This window comes from Anarhichas minor, unplaced genomic scaffold, assembly GCF_050575085.1.
Source record: "Anarhichas minor isolate MPS153535 unplaced genomic scaffold, ASM5057508v1 ptg000058l, whole genome shotgun sequence".
NCBI classification, from domain to species: Eukaryota; Metazoa; Chordata; class Actinopteri; order Perciformes; family Anarhichadidae; genus Anarhichas; species Anarhichas minor.
The window spans coordinates 9,575,953-9,591,636 of record NW_027466504.1 but is presented as its reverse complement, the minus strand read 5'-3'; the positions used below and the strand labels follow the sequence as shown (position 1 = coordinate 9,591,636).

Here is a 15,684-nt window from a genome sequence, read left to right as displayed (position 1 = left end):
TTTCAATATACCTAAGGGTGAAGTCTTCCGTTCTTTTGTTTTGTAAAAACACAGTTGTCAAATAAAAAATACCAATAATGAGATATTAACATGTTTGTGTGGAGTAATCAACAGCGGTCTTATTCAACAGGACCTTCATGAGCGCATACCCGCACAACCTTCTGATTCTCACAGGGTGGTGGTCGCACGTGGACATAGTGCACATCCAATCCTGCAGTGATGCAAAAGCATTGGTGTGAAGAGAAAAGAAAGTAGCGTGTGGACAGATTTTTGGCCAAATATCCAAATTATTACTCTAAAGCAAAGCAAACCCTGTAGCTTCAGCTTGGGCTGTGTACCTTCTATTTTAGTTTTGAAGTGTGGATACTGGTTAAGCACTTCCACCTGCTTTTTCCAGTCAAACGTGTGTCTCCAATAGGAAACCACTGTCTTGAGATACGTGGAATTGAAGCCATACTGGAAGCAGCTATCTTCTAAAGGATCGGTGTAGCGGGTTCTGTCAAATTTCATGCATTTTTCATGTTTCAAAGAGAGTATGTTTTTCTACGTGCGACCAGTACTTAAACTGGTCAAATCTGGATCAAAACACTGAGACCCTCAAGGCTGTTTTAAAGCTTCAGAATTGTGAAGCCTTTGTTTCTATAGTTACAGAAACAAATAAAAGACATAAAAAGTTCTGTCCTTGACCCTAAACTAAATTGTCACTGAGAACACTGGAGCTTAGACAGCAATGTGAAAAGAAAAACATACTCTCTTTGAAACATGAAAAATGCATGAAATTTGGGGATTTTTATTTTGGGGAACCTTATTAATTGCACTGGCGTGCATACAATGAGATAGCCTCTATAGAGGATGTACGAACATCATCTGATGATTGTTCAGTGCTGACAGAGTGCAAAGAATGAATCAAGGGCTTGGTTTACTTTGGAGCTCTCCTCCAAACTCCTGAACCTATTATGAAAAGCTGACATTATTATTGTTTATTTGTGTCAGTTAATGCCTCTTTCACATACACCACCATTATAACAGTCCAGGTTTTGATTCAATGCTTTTTGGAGAGCCGATATAATGTGTAAACATAACATTTTAATCACATTTTCATTCACTAAAACGTTACGTTTACCTGATAACGTGTCAGCTGTACATTCAATCACAATAGCTTCAAAATCAAAAGTTGAACTCAAACCATGCCGCCCTGTATGAGGGGTCCTCAATGAAGCCAAGGTTTTTAAAGATCTTGTAGGAGACCATGTTGTCCTCCTTTATGAAGCAGTACACTGGGTAGCCCTCGGTGTGGAGTCTCCTGGCCATGGTGCTGACCAGGACTTTGGCGTAACCTCTCCCTCTGTGCTCTGGCAGAGTGTACAATATGCCCAACGCACAGTAATCATACACCAGAATCCAGGACACGGGCTGACCCTGGCCGTCAGTGATGCAGCATGAAGGGAAGTTGCTGATGAGGTTTTTAATGTTTATGTATCCCAGCTTGTTCCCTCCGAACTTCGAGGTTTTATTCACCAAGTCAACGTGGGAGAGGTTAAGAGATGAAATCCTTGATTCAAGCTCACTGTGTAGAGAATCAGATAATGACAAACCAATGAAACAGTAATATTTTACTATTCACGTATGTTGATATAAGCTAAATATGCAGATATATCCTTAAAAGTACATTTTAATGATCTGACTACCTGTCAGCTGCTGGTGTGGGCAGATGACTGCTGTCTGGCAAATACAGAAGATGCACCAAAGCAAAGACTTTGTTGTTGACTTCTCTGTCAGAAGACACTTCTTTGAGCATGGTCGCATGGGAAACGTCAAATCCTGGAGGACAAAAATGATTTACATGCTTATTGCCATTCTGTTATTCTTCTAAGAGTTTACAACAGTCGTGAAGGAAATATTCACCTCCTTTACTCATTATAAATAGAAATACCACAATGTAAAAATACTCCATTGCAATTTAAAGTCCTGCATTATCTAAATGTAGTACTCAATGATAAACACTGTCTGCAGTGACCTTAACTCACCAGTAATTAAAAAATACGTGCTCCAGTCAATTACATTCTCTTCTGTCAGCATTTTCCTTAAAATCTGGTCATCCATGCTGAAGTAGGTCACCTTTTTCAAGAACTCCAGGGTGCGCTTGTTCTGTGAAATAAACGACAGGTTCAGCAATCAAGTGGCCTCCAGAAACACGACGTATGTACAATGTTTCCAATGGTATGTGACCTCACCTTGGGGTCAGGTCGACAAATGATGACCTTAAAATCAGGCCACGTATCAACGATGACCTCCAGTGTGCTTGGTTTCTTCCTGTTAATCCCAAATATGAAGCCGTACACCTGCACGCACGAAAAGTTTAGAGCGACAAATGTCAAGACACTGTGATTACATGACATAATGAGGAACGTGTTTGCAGCCGTCTACCTTAAAGCTCTTGGGGAAGTGTTTTAGCAGAACTCCTTCAGCGATCTGTAGTTCGTCTTTGTTTAAGAGCTTCATGTTTGGGGAGTGGAGCTTCTTCACTGATGCAGTTTAATCTGCCCGTCTGTTTAAACTGCTCTGTTCAAATATAAATGTTCCCAGCCTTTATAAATTATTGACAGTCTTCTTTTTCTTGTTTCTCTTCTTTTTCTTCTTCTTTTTCTTCTTCTCTCAGTTTATTGGCGGACTGCAAACCAACTTGTAAGGTGCATGTCGCCACCTACTGTACCGGAGTGTGTAACATCTTGACTTTATGACAGTCATCATTTAAACACAATAATAATGTTATTTATCAATAAAATTAAAAACAAACAAAACAAAACTTTATATAGAAGTTATATTCTGGAAAATAAACCCGTTCCATTCAATAAATTAAATAAAGCCCTTTTAACCTGAACTTGTTCGTTCCCTGTCTCTAACAGTTGATGCTCCACTCCCTTCCTAAAGCTATCACCTGCCCTTCATTCTCTCTCTTTCCACACTGAACTTCCTCCACTCTATCAGCACATGTTCAACAGTTTCTTTACAGTTGCATATCTCACATTTATCCGACTCTGTCTTTTTCATGATGTCTCATTGAGTCCTGTATGTCCTAACCTTAATCTACAGAAAGTAACATCTTCTTTTCTACTTTTACTTCCATCACTTAATGTACTGACGTCTGAATTTTGTCATAATTTCTACCCTTATTGTCATTATTCCAAATTTCCTGCCAAGATGTCATTATTCCGTGCTGTATTACTGATTTTGCTTCTGACCTCCCAAAACACATTTCTAAAATATCGTTTTTGTTTAATGCTCTTTTGGCAAGTTTATCTGCAACCTCATTTCCCTCTATTCCAACATGAGCCAGTACCCAACAGAAATGTACATCTATTCCTAAATGTTGTAAGTTCAGTAATGACATTTAAACGTCCGTTAAAATATCCTCTCGTACTGTTTGACCAGATTGTATACTTTGTATTGCAGCTACAGAATCTGAACACATAACTACTTTCATTGGTTTGACCTCCTCCACCCACTGAAGACTGATGATTATTGCTGTCAGTTCGGCTGTGCACACTGACAACCTGTTTGAAATTATTTTAACAATTCCTTTGTTGAATTCTGGAATGTATATGCCCACTCCTACATGATTATTATCTGAGTGCTTTTGATCCATCTGTAAAAATATTTAGATAATTACAATAGCTTTTATTCAGGCAATCTTGAACCAAGTATCCGATGTAACCATTTCTCTCAGTCTATTCTCTTCTCTTTTTTAATATCTCAAGAACAAAACATCTAATGTTGGCTCATTCTAGAGTGCCATATAACATCTGTTAAGGATAATGTATATTGTTTAAATTATTGTGTGCTATATGTACAACAACTATGTTCTATATGTTATAAACAAAAACGTATTGATATAGGACCATGTCATAGTACGCTACAAAGCTCTTCAGTAAGAAGAATAAAGTCACACAGGTAATAGTAACTAATCCATTTCTCTATATCCCATCATTCCAGGCCAGAATAAAAACGTTTGGATATTGCATCCCTAGTTCTTTTCTGGCCGCTGTGATCTGTTGGGCTTGCATGCAAGTCAGTAAACATGGCGCTGGCTTCCTCGACACCACAAACAACTCTAGTTTTGAAATCCCCGCCAGGTCCCTTGACGTAAACAGTGCTCGTCCTATACATTATAAAATAAGTTAACTTGTGACATGCCACAGCTTGAACTTATTGGTCAAAGGAATACATAGACTTCTTTAGGCATCTTTAGTCATGAATCACTGCTAATTAATACGTCAATTAAATGCATATTTGAAGTGGAATAAAATATACCCTGATTTATTATGTTTATTTATTATGCAGTATTTACCCCTTATACTCTCAGTCTCTATGAGTAGCTTAATATTAATAATCATACGTTATATTTATACGGCATCTTTCATCCATAAAATGCAGCTCAAAGTGTGAGTGAGAGAGGAACAGAGGCGCTTTGACCTTTAGTCAGCTCTCTTTGGTTGATGGCGGTTTTGCACACTTGCAAATGTAAATATCTTAAATAAAAACTTGAAAGACAATTACTCTCTTGTGAGTTATTGTTGCAGAATTCCCACCATCATTTTCAAATGAAACAGTCATGTTATAAGAATCACAATAGTTTACAAGCTAATTTTGCTCCTTCATACCAGAACTTTGACTCTTCAGAGGCTATCAACATATCAACATGCAGTCCCAAACTAAATTGTACTATACAGTTCTAGAATACAGCTTTTGAAGGATGAGTTAGTGTTAATATATTCATTATTTTGCTTTTACTTCATTATATCACTACAATTTTATTTGTGTTTGAGTAAGCAGGATAAGAAACCACAAAGGCATCCATTGATAACATAAAAAGCGCCAACTGTTTATGCTCGATGTCTATAACAGCATATCTGGCTTGCTTCCAGAAATATAGCTAGCAAGTTTACAAGGCAAGATGGCAAGGGATATCAAAACTCATTGCTTGAATCGCTTAGGCCTAAATGATACTAACTTTCAATATTGTACTTGGATGCTTTTCATCGAATTTCCATCTTTTGTTTGTTCATATTTATATTTGTCGTGAACTTTGTACTGCAAAATGTCTTCATGTGCTTGAGGGTCCATGTTCCCAGTTAATTAGAAAAGCTGCCAACGCATTCACCGTGACTGTAATCACATTCAAGTCACACCTATCAGGCCGAGAAGGATGTTGCACTTAAATTACTCTGGAGAGCGTGATGTATTATAAGCGCGGTAAGATACCAACTATGATGAAGATGACTTTCATATGCCCGATGTCATTGGTCGGACTAGGAATAAATTTGATTACTCCACCTCAGCTAACAGGCCCAATAAAGCAATTTTATACAGCTTCTTCTTCATGTGCTTTATCATTGCATGGGTACAAAGTCACTTTTCACCAAATAATGCATCCACCTGTAGTTATTTTACATCCACTTTAGGATCAAACAACGTTACCAGCTGATATTTCGGGCTGTTTTGAGGGAACAAGGAGGATTTCATACATTTAACACTCACCTGGTCTGAGGAAGCAGCTGTGTTTTCGATCATTGAATGTAGCCTATTTTATTTTGTGTCAGATGCAAGCTCATATGTGCTCCGTTTACATGTGCTTTGCGTACACTTTACTGATCCCCTTTACAGGAGGGGGACATTCACATGGAGTCAAACTGTAGATAAGAAGAGATGTTTTTTCATGTTTATTATTATTACTTCTGGAAATTAGTCTTTCCTTCCTAAATTACTCCTTCCACAGCATTCATTGCCTTATTGGCCAATGTCAGATGATGGATCGGATACTGAAAAACAAACTTTTCCAGAAAATATTGAAATATTAAACGGAGATGTGGATATCAAAAGCTTTATTCCTGCATGCATTTACCACATGAACACATTCATTTAAGTTCACATGCTACTTTAATTCATTTCATTTTAAAACAGCCTGTGGTTTTTAATAGCCTTATCAACAATTCAGTACACAATTGTGTTCTCTGCTTGGTTTAGTGAGTATGCATTACACATTTGCTCCTCTAAAGGTTAATGCATCTCTACAATGCTATACTGGATAGAAATTCTAAAACACTGACTTTCAAAAGGTTATTTTGTGCTTCATCTACAGGGAAATACATATTGCTCTATATGAAGGTTATTCTGCAAACAATGTCAACAATGACGATTTCCCACGTAGTTCTATTTCTAGCAAGTCTGTTTCAACAATGTGATGTCACTCAGCCATGGGCGGCTCCACACGGTGAATGTGCACAGGTAAGGCTGAGGAAGAAAAGTTTACACACATTATATATACACACATATACATACATACATATATACACACAATGAATAAAATGTATAGTGTTTAGTCTTTGAGATTATCGTAGTCAAAAATCAACAATTTGTTGTTTTTCAGGAGTATTTTCGTCTTTCGATGGTGTAGGCTAATGTTCAAATTATATGTTAAACTTAGTCATAAGGTTAAATATGACGCTACTAATTCCGACTTCTCTCTGTGGTAACAGCAACAAACATAGCTGGATGGTTCAAAGAGGGGAAGTATAGAATCGTTTCACAATCGGATAGTGTGGTCTACTGTTGAAGGGAGAAGTATACTGTATGACATTTAAAAATTGTGTCTAATAACTCCCAAAAGCAAAAACGGGGGGGATGATTTTCATCCAGAAGCTGAGGTTGTAGCCTCTTAAAAGTCATTACCTGAGCCTGTGCTGGGTCTTCGTGGATGGCACACACATCATTTGCACCGTCCTTCCTGCAGGGGGTCTTCGCCATTCTCACAGTTATTACGTACTTCATACCAGCCACCACCTGTAAGGTGAAGTGGGTGGGTGGTGGAAATACAGATCCCGGTAAACCGTAATGCTAAAGCAGTTTAGAATACAGCAGATTTCAGGTCTACCAGCCATTACATTTCAGACAAGTTTAAATTAACTCATGCCCCAAAACACATTTCAATATTAGCTTATCATCATGTCAAATACCAATGAAGTTCACGCAAATGATATGGTGTAGCCACATGTATTCCCCTCTTTGGAGTTTCAAGAAATTTACTACTGTAAATTATTTTGAATTACCTGCAGTGTTTAAAAAAAAAATAAGTGTACAAATCCACTGGTTTCCAGATATTTTATGTATTTTATAAAGCCTGTGCGGACCTGAAGCTGCCTCAAATTGTTGTAGGTCGCTACAACAAACTTCCCAATTGACAGGGCAGGATAGGACTTATTTGGATTATGGTGTTTGTAGGCTATTCAGTGGGACAGACATGTTAGGCTCGTTCGAGATGAGCTGTGCCTCTCCTGGAAAGTGGAGAGCAGGCGGCAGCAGCAGGGGGCTTTGACAAAAAACTGCTGTCAAATCGGACAGTTTTCAGCTGCCTTCAAAGAATAAACAGGAAGTGACAGAAACAGTTACTTCCTGTTAGATCCGACCTGAAGGCTTGTAAATTACAGACCTTGTTCGGATTTATTCACGTGTTTGTAAATATATATTTATGTGGAAAGTGGCGTGTATCTGCATTGTATTCTATCCTTTGTTCTTTTTATGTCTGCCTGTGAAACCGTTTGCTTTTCGTTTTAATATGCCTTGTATAAATGAACTTTATTATTATCCACCACACAACATATGTTCTTAGATTAAACCATTGCACAGCATGAGCCTAATAGCCACCAATTGAGCATTCAATATTACAATTACACAAAAAAATAGGATTTTCTACAAAACGTGGTGTTTGTTGTCAAATCTAAGAGCCATCATCTCTTTGATCAGCCAACAGCCAGGCGTTTACCATCATGCCCTGGGTCATGCAGTCGGTGGAGTGCAAGGCCCAATCCCAATCTCCACACTCACGGAATTACAGATTTTGAGGCGCGCTCCCGCAAAATCTGTGAGGGTTTAGGACTGTCCCACTGTCTAAATCGTTGAGTGTTTGAGGGCTCTCTCACAGACATTTTAAGCCCTTTATGAACACTTTCCATAAGGCACCATTAGATGGAGACTTTGCACAAGGGAATTACCCACAATTCATTGCAATGTGACGTTAAACACGGGGTAACCAGTTGAAGCATGGAGATGTAAAAAAAGGTAAACAAAGAGGACGGCACATGTGTGTTCAGCCTGTCATATTAAATGTACACAAACATTACGGATTAAAGATGGAACATAAAAAACCCCACATGAAATAAGGATATTTATTTATTCATCAAATATTTCATTTTGTCATTGAAGCTGTTTTGACAAAAACAAGTAAATAGATTATTTTAAATGACCTCCTATCTTGTGAGGAAAGAGCCTGGAAGACGTTCAAATCAGGGAGTAAATAGTATAAAAATAAATACCCACAATTGTACAACATGTTGCAGCAAAGTCCTGTCCCGTTCATATTTAAGGCCTCACATGAGCGTCGAAAATCTTTGTTTACCTTTTTCTTTACGTCTCCATGCGTCCACTGGTTACCCCCTGTTTAGCGTCACATTGCAATGATTTCTGGGTAATTCCCTTGGGCAAAGTCAGCATCTAATGCTGATTTACGGAAAGGGTTCATAAAGGGCTCAAAATGTCTGCCAGAGAGCGCTCAAGCGCTCGATGATTTGACAGTGGGACAGCCCTAAACCCTCACGGACTTTGCGGGAGCGCGCCTCAAAATCCGTGAGTCCGTAAAGGTGGAGGTTGAGATTGGGCCGAATAGTATTGGGGGGCGAAGTCCCTCCCCTTCCGGTGCCCCCATGAGATTTTGGAAAACATATGTACGATAGTCAACGGCATGAGACAAATATGATTTTTTTTTTTATTCCATTTGAATTATGCCATGAATTGCACATATGATGTTTGTCAATCTAAAAGATAATTTTGCACATCAACAAAGACTCAGTTTGTCGGAGTAACATTTAGTTTTGTGTGAAACTGCTCAGTGAACTACTCTCGTCTTGCACAGCTACAGTATATAGGTGACTTTATGTTCCACGCAAACACTTAACGTTATCATACCTGATGTATTTCATACAGTGATTCTTTTAATAACGAAGTTAAATAACGAGCGAGACCCGTTTGTTATTGCGTGTGTATTAGAGACAGCTGACGTCACACTTTGAGTTTGTAGTCTTTCTAATTATGTATTTTCACACTCTTATACGTCAACAGTAATTCAACTTGCAAAATTATCTTTTAAATTGACAAACGTCATATGTGTAATTCATGCCCAATTTAAACGGGATTAAAACATTCGTCTCTCTCGTTGATTACCGTATATATAGTATTTTAAATGGACACTTTTTGGTATCACACTGCGGCCTACACGTAGACTAAACTGGATTGTGTTGCCATCACAAAGTATATGAAATAAAGTTTGTAGAGATTCCCAGATCCAAATGAAACGTTACTAACCTGACTCTGAGCCTTGACCACTTCTGCCACTTGGCTGAGGTACATATCGTTGCTGCCTCTGTTGTGTTGGACGACGGCAAAGTTGAGGGCATTACGCGCGCCTTCCTCATTCGGATCTATATCTCGAAAACCCCCGACCATCGAGGCTCCTGACTCGACGGCAAAAACCGCTGCCAGAACAGGGAGGACAATCTTCCACAACATGTTTGTGTCACTACGCTCTCAACACTAATAATAAAACAACAACGGCTCGACGTCGCCTCCCTGTTATATAAAGAACGACGTCACAGCTGTTTGAGTGGCACATCTCGCGGCCAATCAAACCATTGTGTTCGCGCTCCTCCACAGACACTTCAGGACTTCGGGTTCAGCAGCCAGTTGGCGGTGTATTTGTTTTGCATACCGCTGAATCACGTCGTAGCCGCTCTGATTTGTAGACTTTCCAATATTTTCGCAAGGTACACCTGAAAAGGAGACAAACAAGGTATGTTGAAACGCATGTGGTGGAATTTGAACGTGCTTGTAACTTTAGAAGCGCGGTGCAGATAATGAATTTTTTTTTTAACCTCTGTCCTAGTGTAGGTCTAAAAAACCCCACCTATGCGCGCTCACCTTTTGGAATTGCACAATGCAGAGACTGCATCTTTTGAAGTAAGTAGGTTTTACGACTCAGATTTGATCGAAATATAGATATTTTAAACTATCTCAAGGCCGTAGGGATCTCCAATGAATATTTCTCATATTTTCACCAAATTTTCAGGGGAGCTTTCTGTGGCTTGGATGCCTTCCAACAGCAGCTCCTGATTGGCTCAGCTGTGGCAGCAGGGGGTATACTTTTGCACATGGTGCTAAAGAGAAGACAAGTCAAAAGTATTCCTCTTGGTGAAGGCTGGTGGGGAGCAGGAAAGAAGCCACTGTCAGAGGATGATACAATCTATCCCTTCAAAGTGCAAACCTCAGATGAAGAGATTGTGGTACTTTTGAGCTGTTCATTTAAAGTGTTTCAACACCAGTTGTCAAATTAGAAATACCAATAATGAGACATTAACATGTTTGTGTGGTCTTATTCAACAGGACCTTCATGAGCGCATTGACAGAACCCGCTACACCGATCCTTTAGAAGACAGCTGCTTCCAGTATGGCTTCAATTCCACGTATCTCAAGACAGTGGTTTCCTATTGGAGACACACGTTTGACTGGAAAAAGCAGGTGGAAGTGCTTAACCAGTATCCACACTTCAAAACTAAAATAGAAGGTACACAGCCCGAGCTGAAGCTACAGGGTTTGCTTTGCTTTAGAGTAATAATTTAAATATTTGGCCAAAAATCTGTCCACACGCTACTTTCTTTTCTCTTCACACCAATGCTTTTGCATCACTGCAGGATTGGATGTGCACTATGTCCACGTGCGACCACCACACTGTGAGAATCAGAAGGTTGTGCCTCTGATGCTGGTTCACGGCTGGCCTGGCTCCTTCTATGAGTTCTACAAGATGCTGCCACTTCTCACAGAGAACCAGGATGGTCTAGCGTTTGAGGTCATATGCCCGTCCATCCCTGGCTACGGTTTCTCAGAAGCCCCTCATAAACAAGGTAGATGAGTCTGAATGAATGAAGGTACGTATCTCAGCTTGAGCAACAATGTTTACAGCTTTCTGTGTCTGTTCAGGATTCGACAGTCTCGCGGCTGCCCGGATTTTCCTGACACTGATGGAACGTTTGGGATTCTCCCAGTTCTATCTGCAGGGAGGAGACTGGGGCTCTCTCATCACCACCAACATGGCACAGATGAAGCCTCTGTAAGACAGCAAAACAAGCCCCTACATGCTACAAGTTACCTCGACAGTGCACTTTCCACCACCCACATGTTTATATAAAGGAGACATTGTGACATTGTTATCTAAATTGTGAAACAGTGCTTGCAGTGTGCAAAGTGCACTCATGACCAGAACTACTTGCACTACAAATTCCTGGAGGCTGGAGCAAGGTCATTGTGCCAAAACCAAAACAAAATCGATTAAACCTGCATTTATATCTAGAAATGGGCACTGAACAGGATTAAAATGTCATAAGACCTATAATCTAACATTTTTTGATAATCTTTTCCAGGTGTGTTAAAGGTCTCCACTTGAACATGTTTATGTCGACAAGGGGGATCAAAGTGATGTTGTACCTCATGATTGGTCCTTATCTGCCATTCCTGGTGGGCTTCAGTCGGGAAGATGTTCGCCGATTGTTCCCTTTCTTTGAGAAGAATGTCTGGGACATCCTGAGGGAAACGGGCTACCTTCACATCCAGGCCACTAAACCAGACACTGTAGGTAGGGACAACTAAGAAACTGATTCTGATGATTATATCGACACTGTTAACAGGTCAAAGACAACCCACATGAGACACGCAAACTGTTACTATTATTTCAGCTCTAAATTAATCCTAAATTGTGGGTACAGGCTGTGGGGTGAATGACTCTCCCGTAGGCTTGGCGGCCTACCTTCTGGAGAAGTTCTCCTCCTGGACTGATCTGAGGAACAGAGATCTGGTGGATGGTGGGCTGGAGAGGTACAAGTGGGAATTCAGTTTAGCCTTTTTGTTGTTATTTTCAGCATATAAATTAAATGTTGGCTCAACAAGGTTTAAGTGATGCTGTTGCTGGCTGTAATTAATTATACATGTCTGCGTCTGTACAGGAAATTCAGCCTGGATGAAGTCTTGACAATTGTCATGATCTACTGGACCACAGGCTCCATTGTCTCCTCCATGCGCTTCTACAAAGAGAACATTAAGAGCAACCCTGACAATAGAGTGGATGCAAAGTATGTTGCCAAATGCTCTTACTGTCAAAACCATGACGTTAGTTTTATAAATTTGACAACCCTATTATCCAATCGTGTTCTGATTATGTGTCTTCTTTTGTTTTAGGACAGGGATATTTGTGCCCACTGGACTTGCCGCCTTCCCTGGGGAGCTGCTCCACTGCCCGAAGTCATTGGCACAAATTAGGTATCGAAACATCTTCTCCTACACTTTCATGCCTCGAGGTGGTCACTTTGCAGCCTTTGAGGAGCCCCAGCTGCTAGCCAACGACCTTGTCCAGTTTGTCAAAAAAGTAGAGAAGTTCTGAACCCATTGATGTACTCTCAGACCAATGTAATTATGGTTATCCGTTCTTTATCATTGCTGTCAAGTTTGATTTTGACTGGTCCTTCCAAATGGGATACGAATGCACGTCCCTCTTACGCAGGTCGTTGTCACACTACAATGCATCTCATCGCTTGATTGCCTCAGAAATTGCACCACTGTCAAAATCTTTTTCATGTTTTAATAAATGTAAACGTATACACAGATGGGACTTGCACTCTAATGTATCCAAAGATTGGATTAAAGAAAGCAATATAATGTATTCAATCTGTCAAGTTATGGTCAAAATATATTACACCCATATTATGTGTGTTGCTCTGTGTTCAACATCTTTAAAATTTGAGTATTTTATGCAAAACATTCTTCACAAATATAAATGCCAACAAAGCCTCTTGTGAACAAATTCTCTCAGCTTATCAGAAGACTATAAAAAAGGATAATACACCATACTGCCTGTCCTAATGTTGTAAGTGGCATGCTTTCAATCACAAGTAGAAAAAAAATGTAATTCATTAAAATATGGACAGCTCAATTCAAAATTCACTTGGACCACCATTAAAATGTAATTATAGTATACAGGCTCAAGAAAGAGCGCTCCAATCTAAGACTATGTACTCCCAAACCTTGTCAGTCACTTGCCAAAGCCCTTGATAGTCATGGGCGCCTGAAACCACACATACTCCAGCCAGTCTGACCCCTGTGCCCTTGGTTCCTTACAGATGCTGGGATCAGTAGACAGAGCTATTATGTGGTGTTTTACACGGGTTGGCATTTTAAATTGTAGTTTAGGGCGGAACCAACCTACACCGCAATCCCTGTGAGCCAGTGCCAGGACTGTGGTGGGCATTAAACGAACGGGCCTGCTGTCGGACAAAAGGTCAGCCACAAACAGAGTGCGGAAGATCTGCCTCAAGCATGAAGACACGCGTAGACATTGACCTCCACCAGCCGATAGCAGAGCCTCCATGTTGATTTCATACAGCTCTTTGGGGAGGATGAGGGAGCCACCCATTAGCAGCAGCACGCGGGGCACCCTGCTAAGGGAGAAAAGCACTTCCAGCTGCTGCAGCACCTCCTCTAGCTCCTGAAGGGTCTGTTGACACTTGCGCCAGTCCATGTCTGCAGCTTTCACCGGCCTCCGACTTACTATGTCTTTATCCTGGAACACAAAACATTCAGCAAACACTATTAGTTCATCTCAAATCCACAGCATGTCTTCATTTATGAACAGTTGAATTGCACTACGTGTTCACACGTTTCCTATTCACCTGCGTTGAGGCTTGCTGTTTCTTCTGGGAGTACACCAGCTGGTCATACGTCATGGGTAGTTGCTGTCTCTGATAGAGAATGCACTTGAGGATCTCGCTGACGAAGCGACAGCAGCCGTCCTGGGTTACAGTGCCAGGGAAAACCACGTTCACACGGCCTTCGTCCTGGGCTTTTCTCATCACCTCAGAATCAATGTCCTCTGTGTTACAATGTTGTTTACTGGAATCTTGCAAACTTATCTGACAGGAAGTGTCATTGTCTTCTTGGGCGTTATCTGCAGGGACCAGAATAATGTCATTAGGATGAGCAATGGACCTGTCCTGCTCAATTTTAGCTAGTTAAATGATAATGAAATCTAGCTTGGCCAGTGTTCTAATAGTCATTGCCCCCATTTCCCTCCTGAAAGTAACATACACAACTTCTGTCTGTCCGTGGTGGAGGAATTACTCAGATCCTCTACTTAAGCACAAGCAGCAGATACTCTTATCAGCAAAAGTCCTGCAATTAAAATTGTGCAATTGCCTTTTATAACGTGCCATCAAGGAACAAAGATGTATTTTCATAAAGAAGTGGGCACAAACTACTGCTGGATAGTTAAGGCTAATCATATATTCTTTGTTGATACTGTTTTGTCTGCACAAATAACCAACATCTGTGTCTGTAAAGTAACTGGGAAACTGTATGAACATAATACTAAAGAAGCTACACATCACAATTACGACACTGGAGCTGAACCATGATTGGATCCTTTGCTTCATAGACTACTTCAAACCGTTCATCAAACTTTAATATAATGGAATTACTGTACCTCAAAATTATAATATCTGTAGACCTACTGACGTAAATGTGTTTATCAACTATTACTGTTATCTCCGAATATTATGTCCGTCTTAATTAGGCAGTATTTTGATAAATATAGTGTCGACAAGTTAACTGTATAACGTTATTACGAGAACAGGTGGCTGCTTCCCTCGATCGAAATTAAAATGCAACAACTGATCTCAGAAACGTGCCTGATATGAGTAACGTTGCTTTCATGCTCCCCATTGAAAACCATGAGTGACGTTACGTTACCCTCCTCACGTTACCTGGAGGGCCGGTTGTGGAGGGCAAAGCGGTGTTTTCCTTGTCCTCAGCGTTGTACACAGTTCGCCGTTTTGGATTTAGTCGATGTTCGGGGGAGGCATCTTTCAAGTCCATCACATTTTCCGTCGGTACGTGTGTGTTTACGACCTGTGGCGAGAGTTGTTCGGCCACTTCCGCAGACGGTCGGCATGAATCGGAGTCGTCGGGAACACTTTGTGACGTTACGTTTTTAGATGTCAAATTCGGTTCCACATCTTTTTCGGACGAAAGCGTCAGGCGCCTCGTTATCGCATTGTTTCCACTGTTAATAATTGACGTATTTTCCGAGCCAACTGGGTTTGGTGTTGATTTCAATTTATTCGAGTCGTCTGCCATGTTTTTGAATGTCCCCGCTGGGTCCTTTTCGAACTGCATCATGGGAAACATGAATCGACAGCAATGCCGTGTTAACGTTACACGGAAAGATGAAAATAAATAATAGATTCCCATTTAACATGGTTTTTAACATTCTTTTTTTAGGCGGTACTTAATTGTAAGAGCTTGCTGAAATTTAAACGTCACTGACTTAAAATGTTATTTCGATGGAGACTTTGAATTAAACGCTTTAATCGTGTAATAGTGTAACAACTCAACATAACTTACACTAAAGCTGTGTTTCGCAAATGTTACAATGCATACACAAGCTTACACAACTTATAATAATTGAAGTCATCTTTTGATTACACAAAATCGATCTGAACATGGCACCGATAAGACCAATACACGGAATTCTTTGTT

The 15,684-nt window shown here is 40.3% G+C and overlaps 4 protein-coding genes across 4 annotated transcripts; 1 reads left to right on the top strand and 3 right to left on the bottom strand.

Annotated features, from left to right (window-relative positions):
• Positions 1-697: 697 nt before the first annotated feature.
• LOC142933226 (glycine N-acyltransferase-like protein 3) lies at positions 698-3,770 on the bottom strand. Its single transcript, XM_076077364.1, has 5 exons — positions 2,428-3,770; positions 2,235-2,342; positions 2,028-2,148; positions 1,689-1,821; positions 698-1,567 (listed from the first exon to the last, which is right to left on the bottom strand). Exons 1-5 carry the CDS (start codon positions 2,500-2,502, stop codon positions 1,168-1,170), a joined length of 837 nt encoding a protein of 278 aa, XP_075933479.1. The 5' UTR covers positions 2,503-3,770; the 3' UTR covers positions 698-1,167.
• A 2,095-nt stretch (positions 3,771-5,865) lies between these two features.
• cst3 (cystatin C (amyloid angiopathy and cerebral hemorrhage)) lies at positions 5,866-9,689 on the bottom strand. Its single transcript, XM_076076932.1, has 3 exons — positions 9,415-9,689; positions 6,730-6,840; positions 5,866-6,291 (listed from the first exon to the last, which is right to left on the bottom strand). Exons 1-3 carry the CDS (start codon positions 9,616-9,618, stop codon positions 6,217-6,219), a joined length of 390 nt encoding a protein of 129 aa, XP_075933047.1. The 5' UTR covers positions 9,619-9,689; the 3' UTR covers positions 5,866-6,216.
• On the top strand, positions 9,419-12,756 carry ephx5 (epoxide hydrolase 5). Its single transcript, XM_076076930.1, has 10 exons — positions 9,419-9,898; positions 9,992-10,065; positions 10,175-10,388; positions 10,489-10,669; positions 10,797-11,006; positions 11,083-11,212; positions 11,523-11,734; positions 11,865-11,973; positions 12,102-12,227; positions 12,334-12,756. The coding sequence occupies exons 2-10, from the start codon at positions 10,043-10,045 to the stop codon at positions 12,533-12,535; spliced, it is 1,407 nt and encodes a 468-aa protein (XP_075933045.1). The 5' UTR covers positions 9,419-9,898; positions 9,992-10,042; the 3' UTR covers positions 12,536-12,756.
• On the bottom strand, positions 12,726-15,577 carry mad2l1bp (MAD2L1 binding protein). Its single transcript, XM_076076931.1, has 3 exons — positions 14,910-15,577; positions 13,821-14,095; positions 12,726-13,711 (listed from the first exon to the last, which is right to left on the bottom strand). The coding sequence occupies exons 1-3, from the start codon at positions 15,394-15,396 to the stop codon at positions 13,184-13,186; spliced, it is 1,290 nt and encodes a 429-aa protein (XP_075933046.1). The 5' UTR covers positions 15,397-15,577; the 3' UTR covers positions 12,726-13,183.
• Between the last annotated feature and the right edge of the window lie 107 nt (positions 15,578-15,684).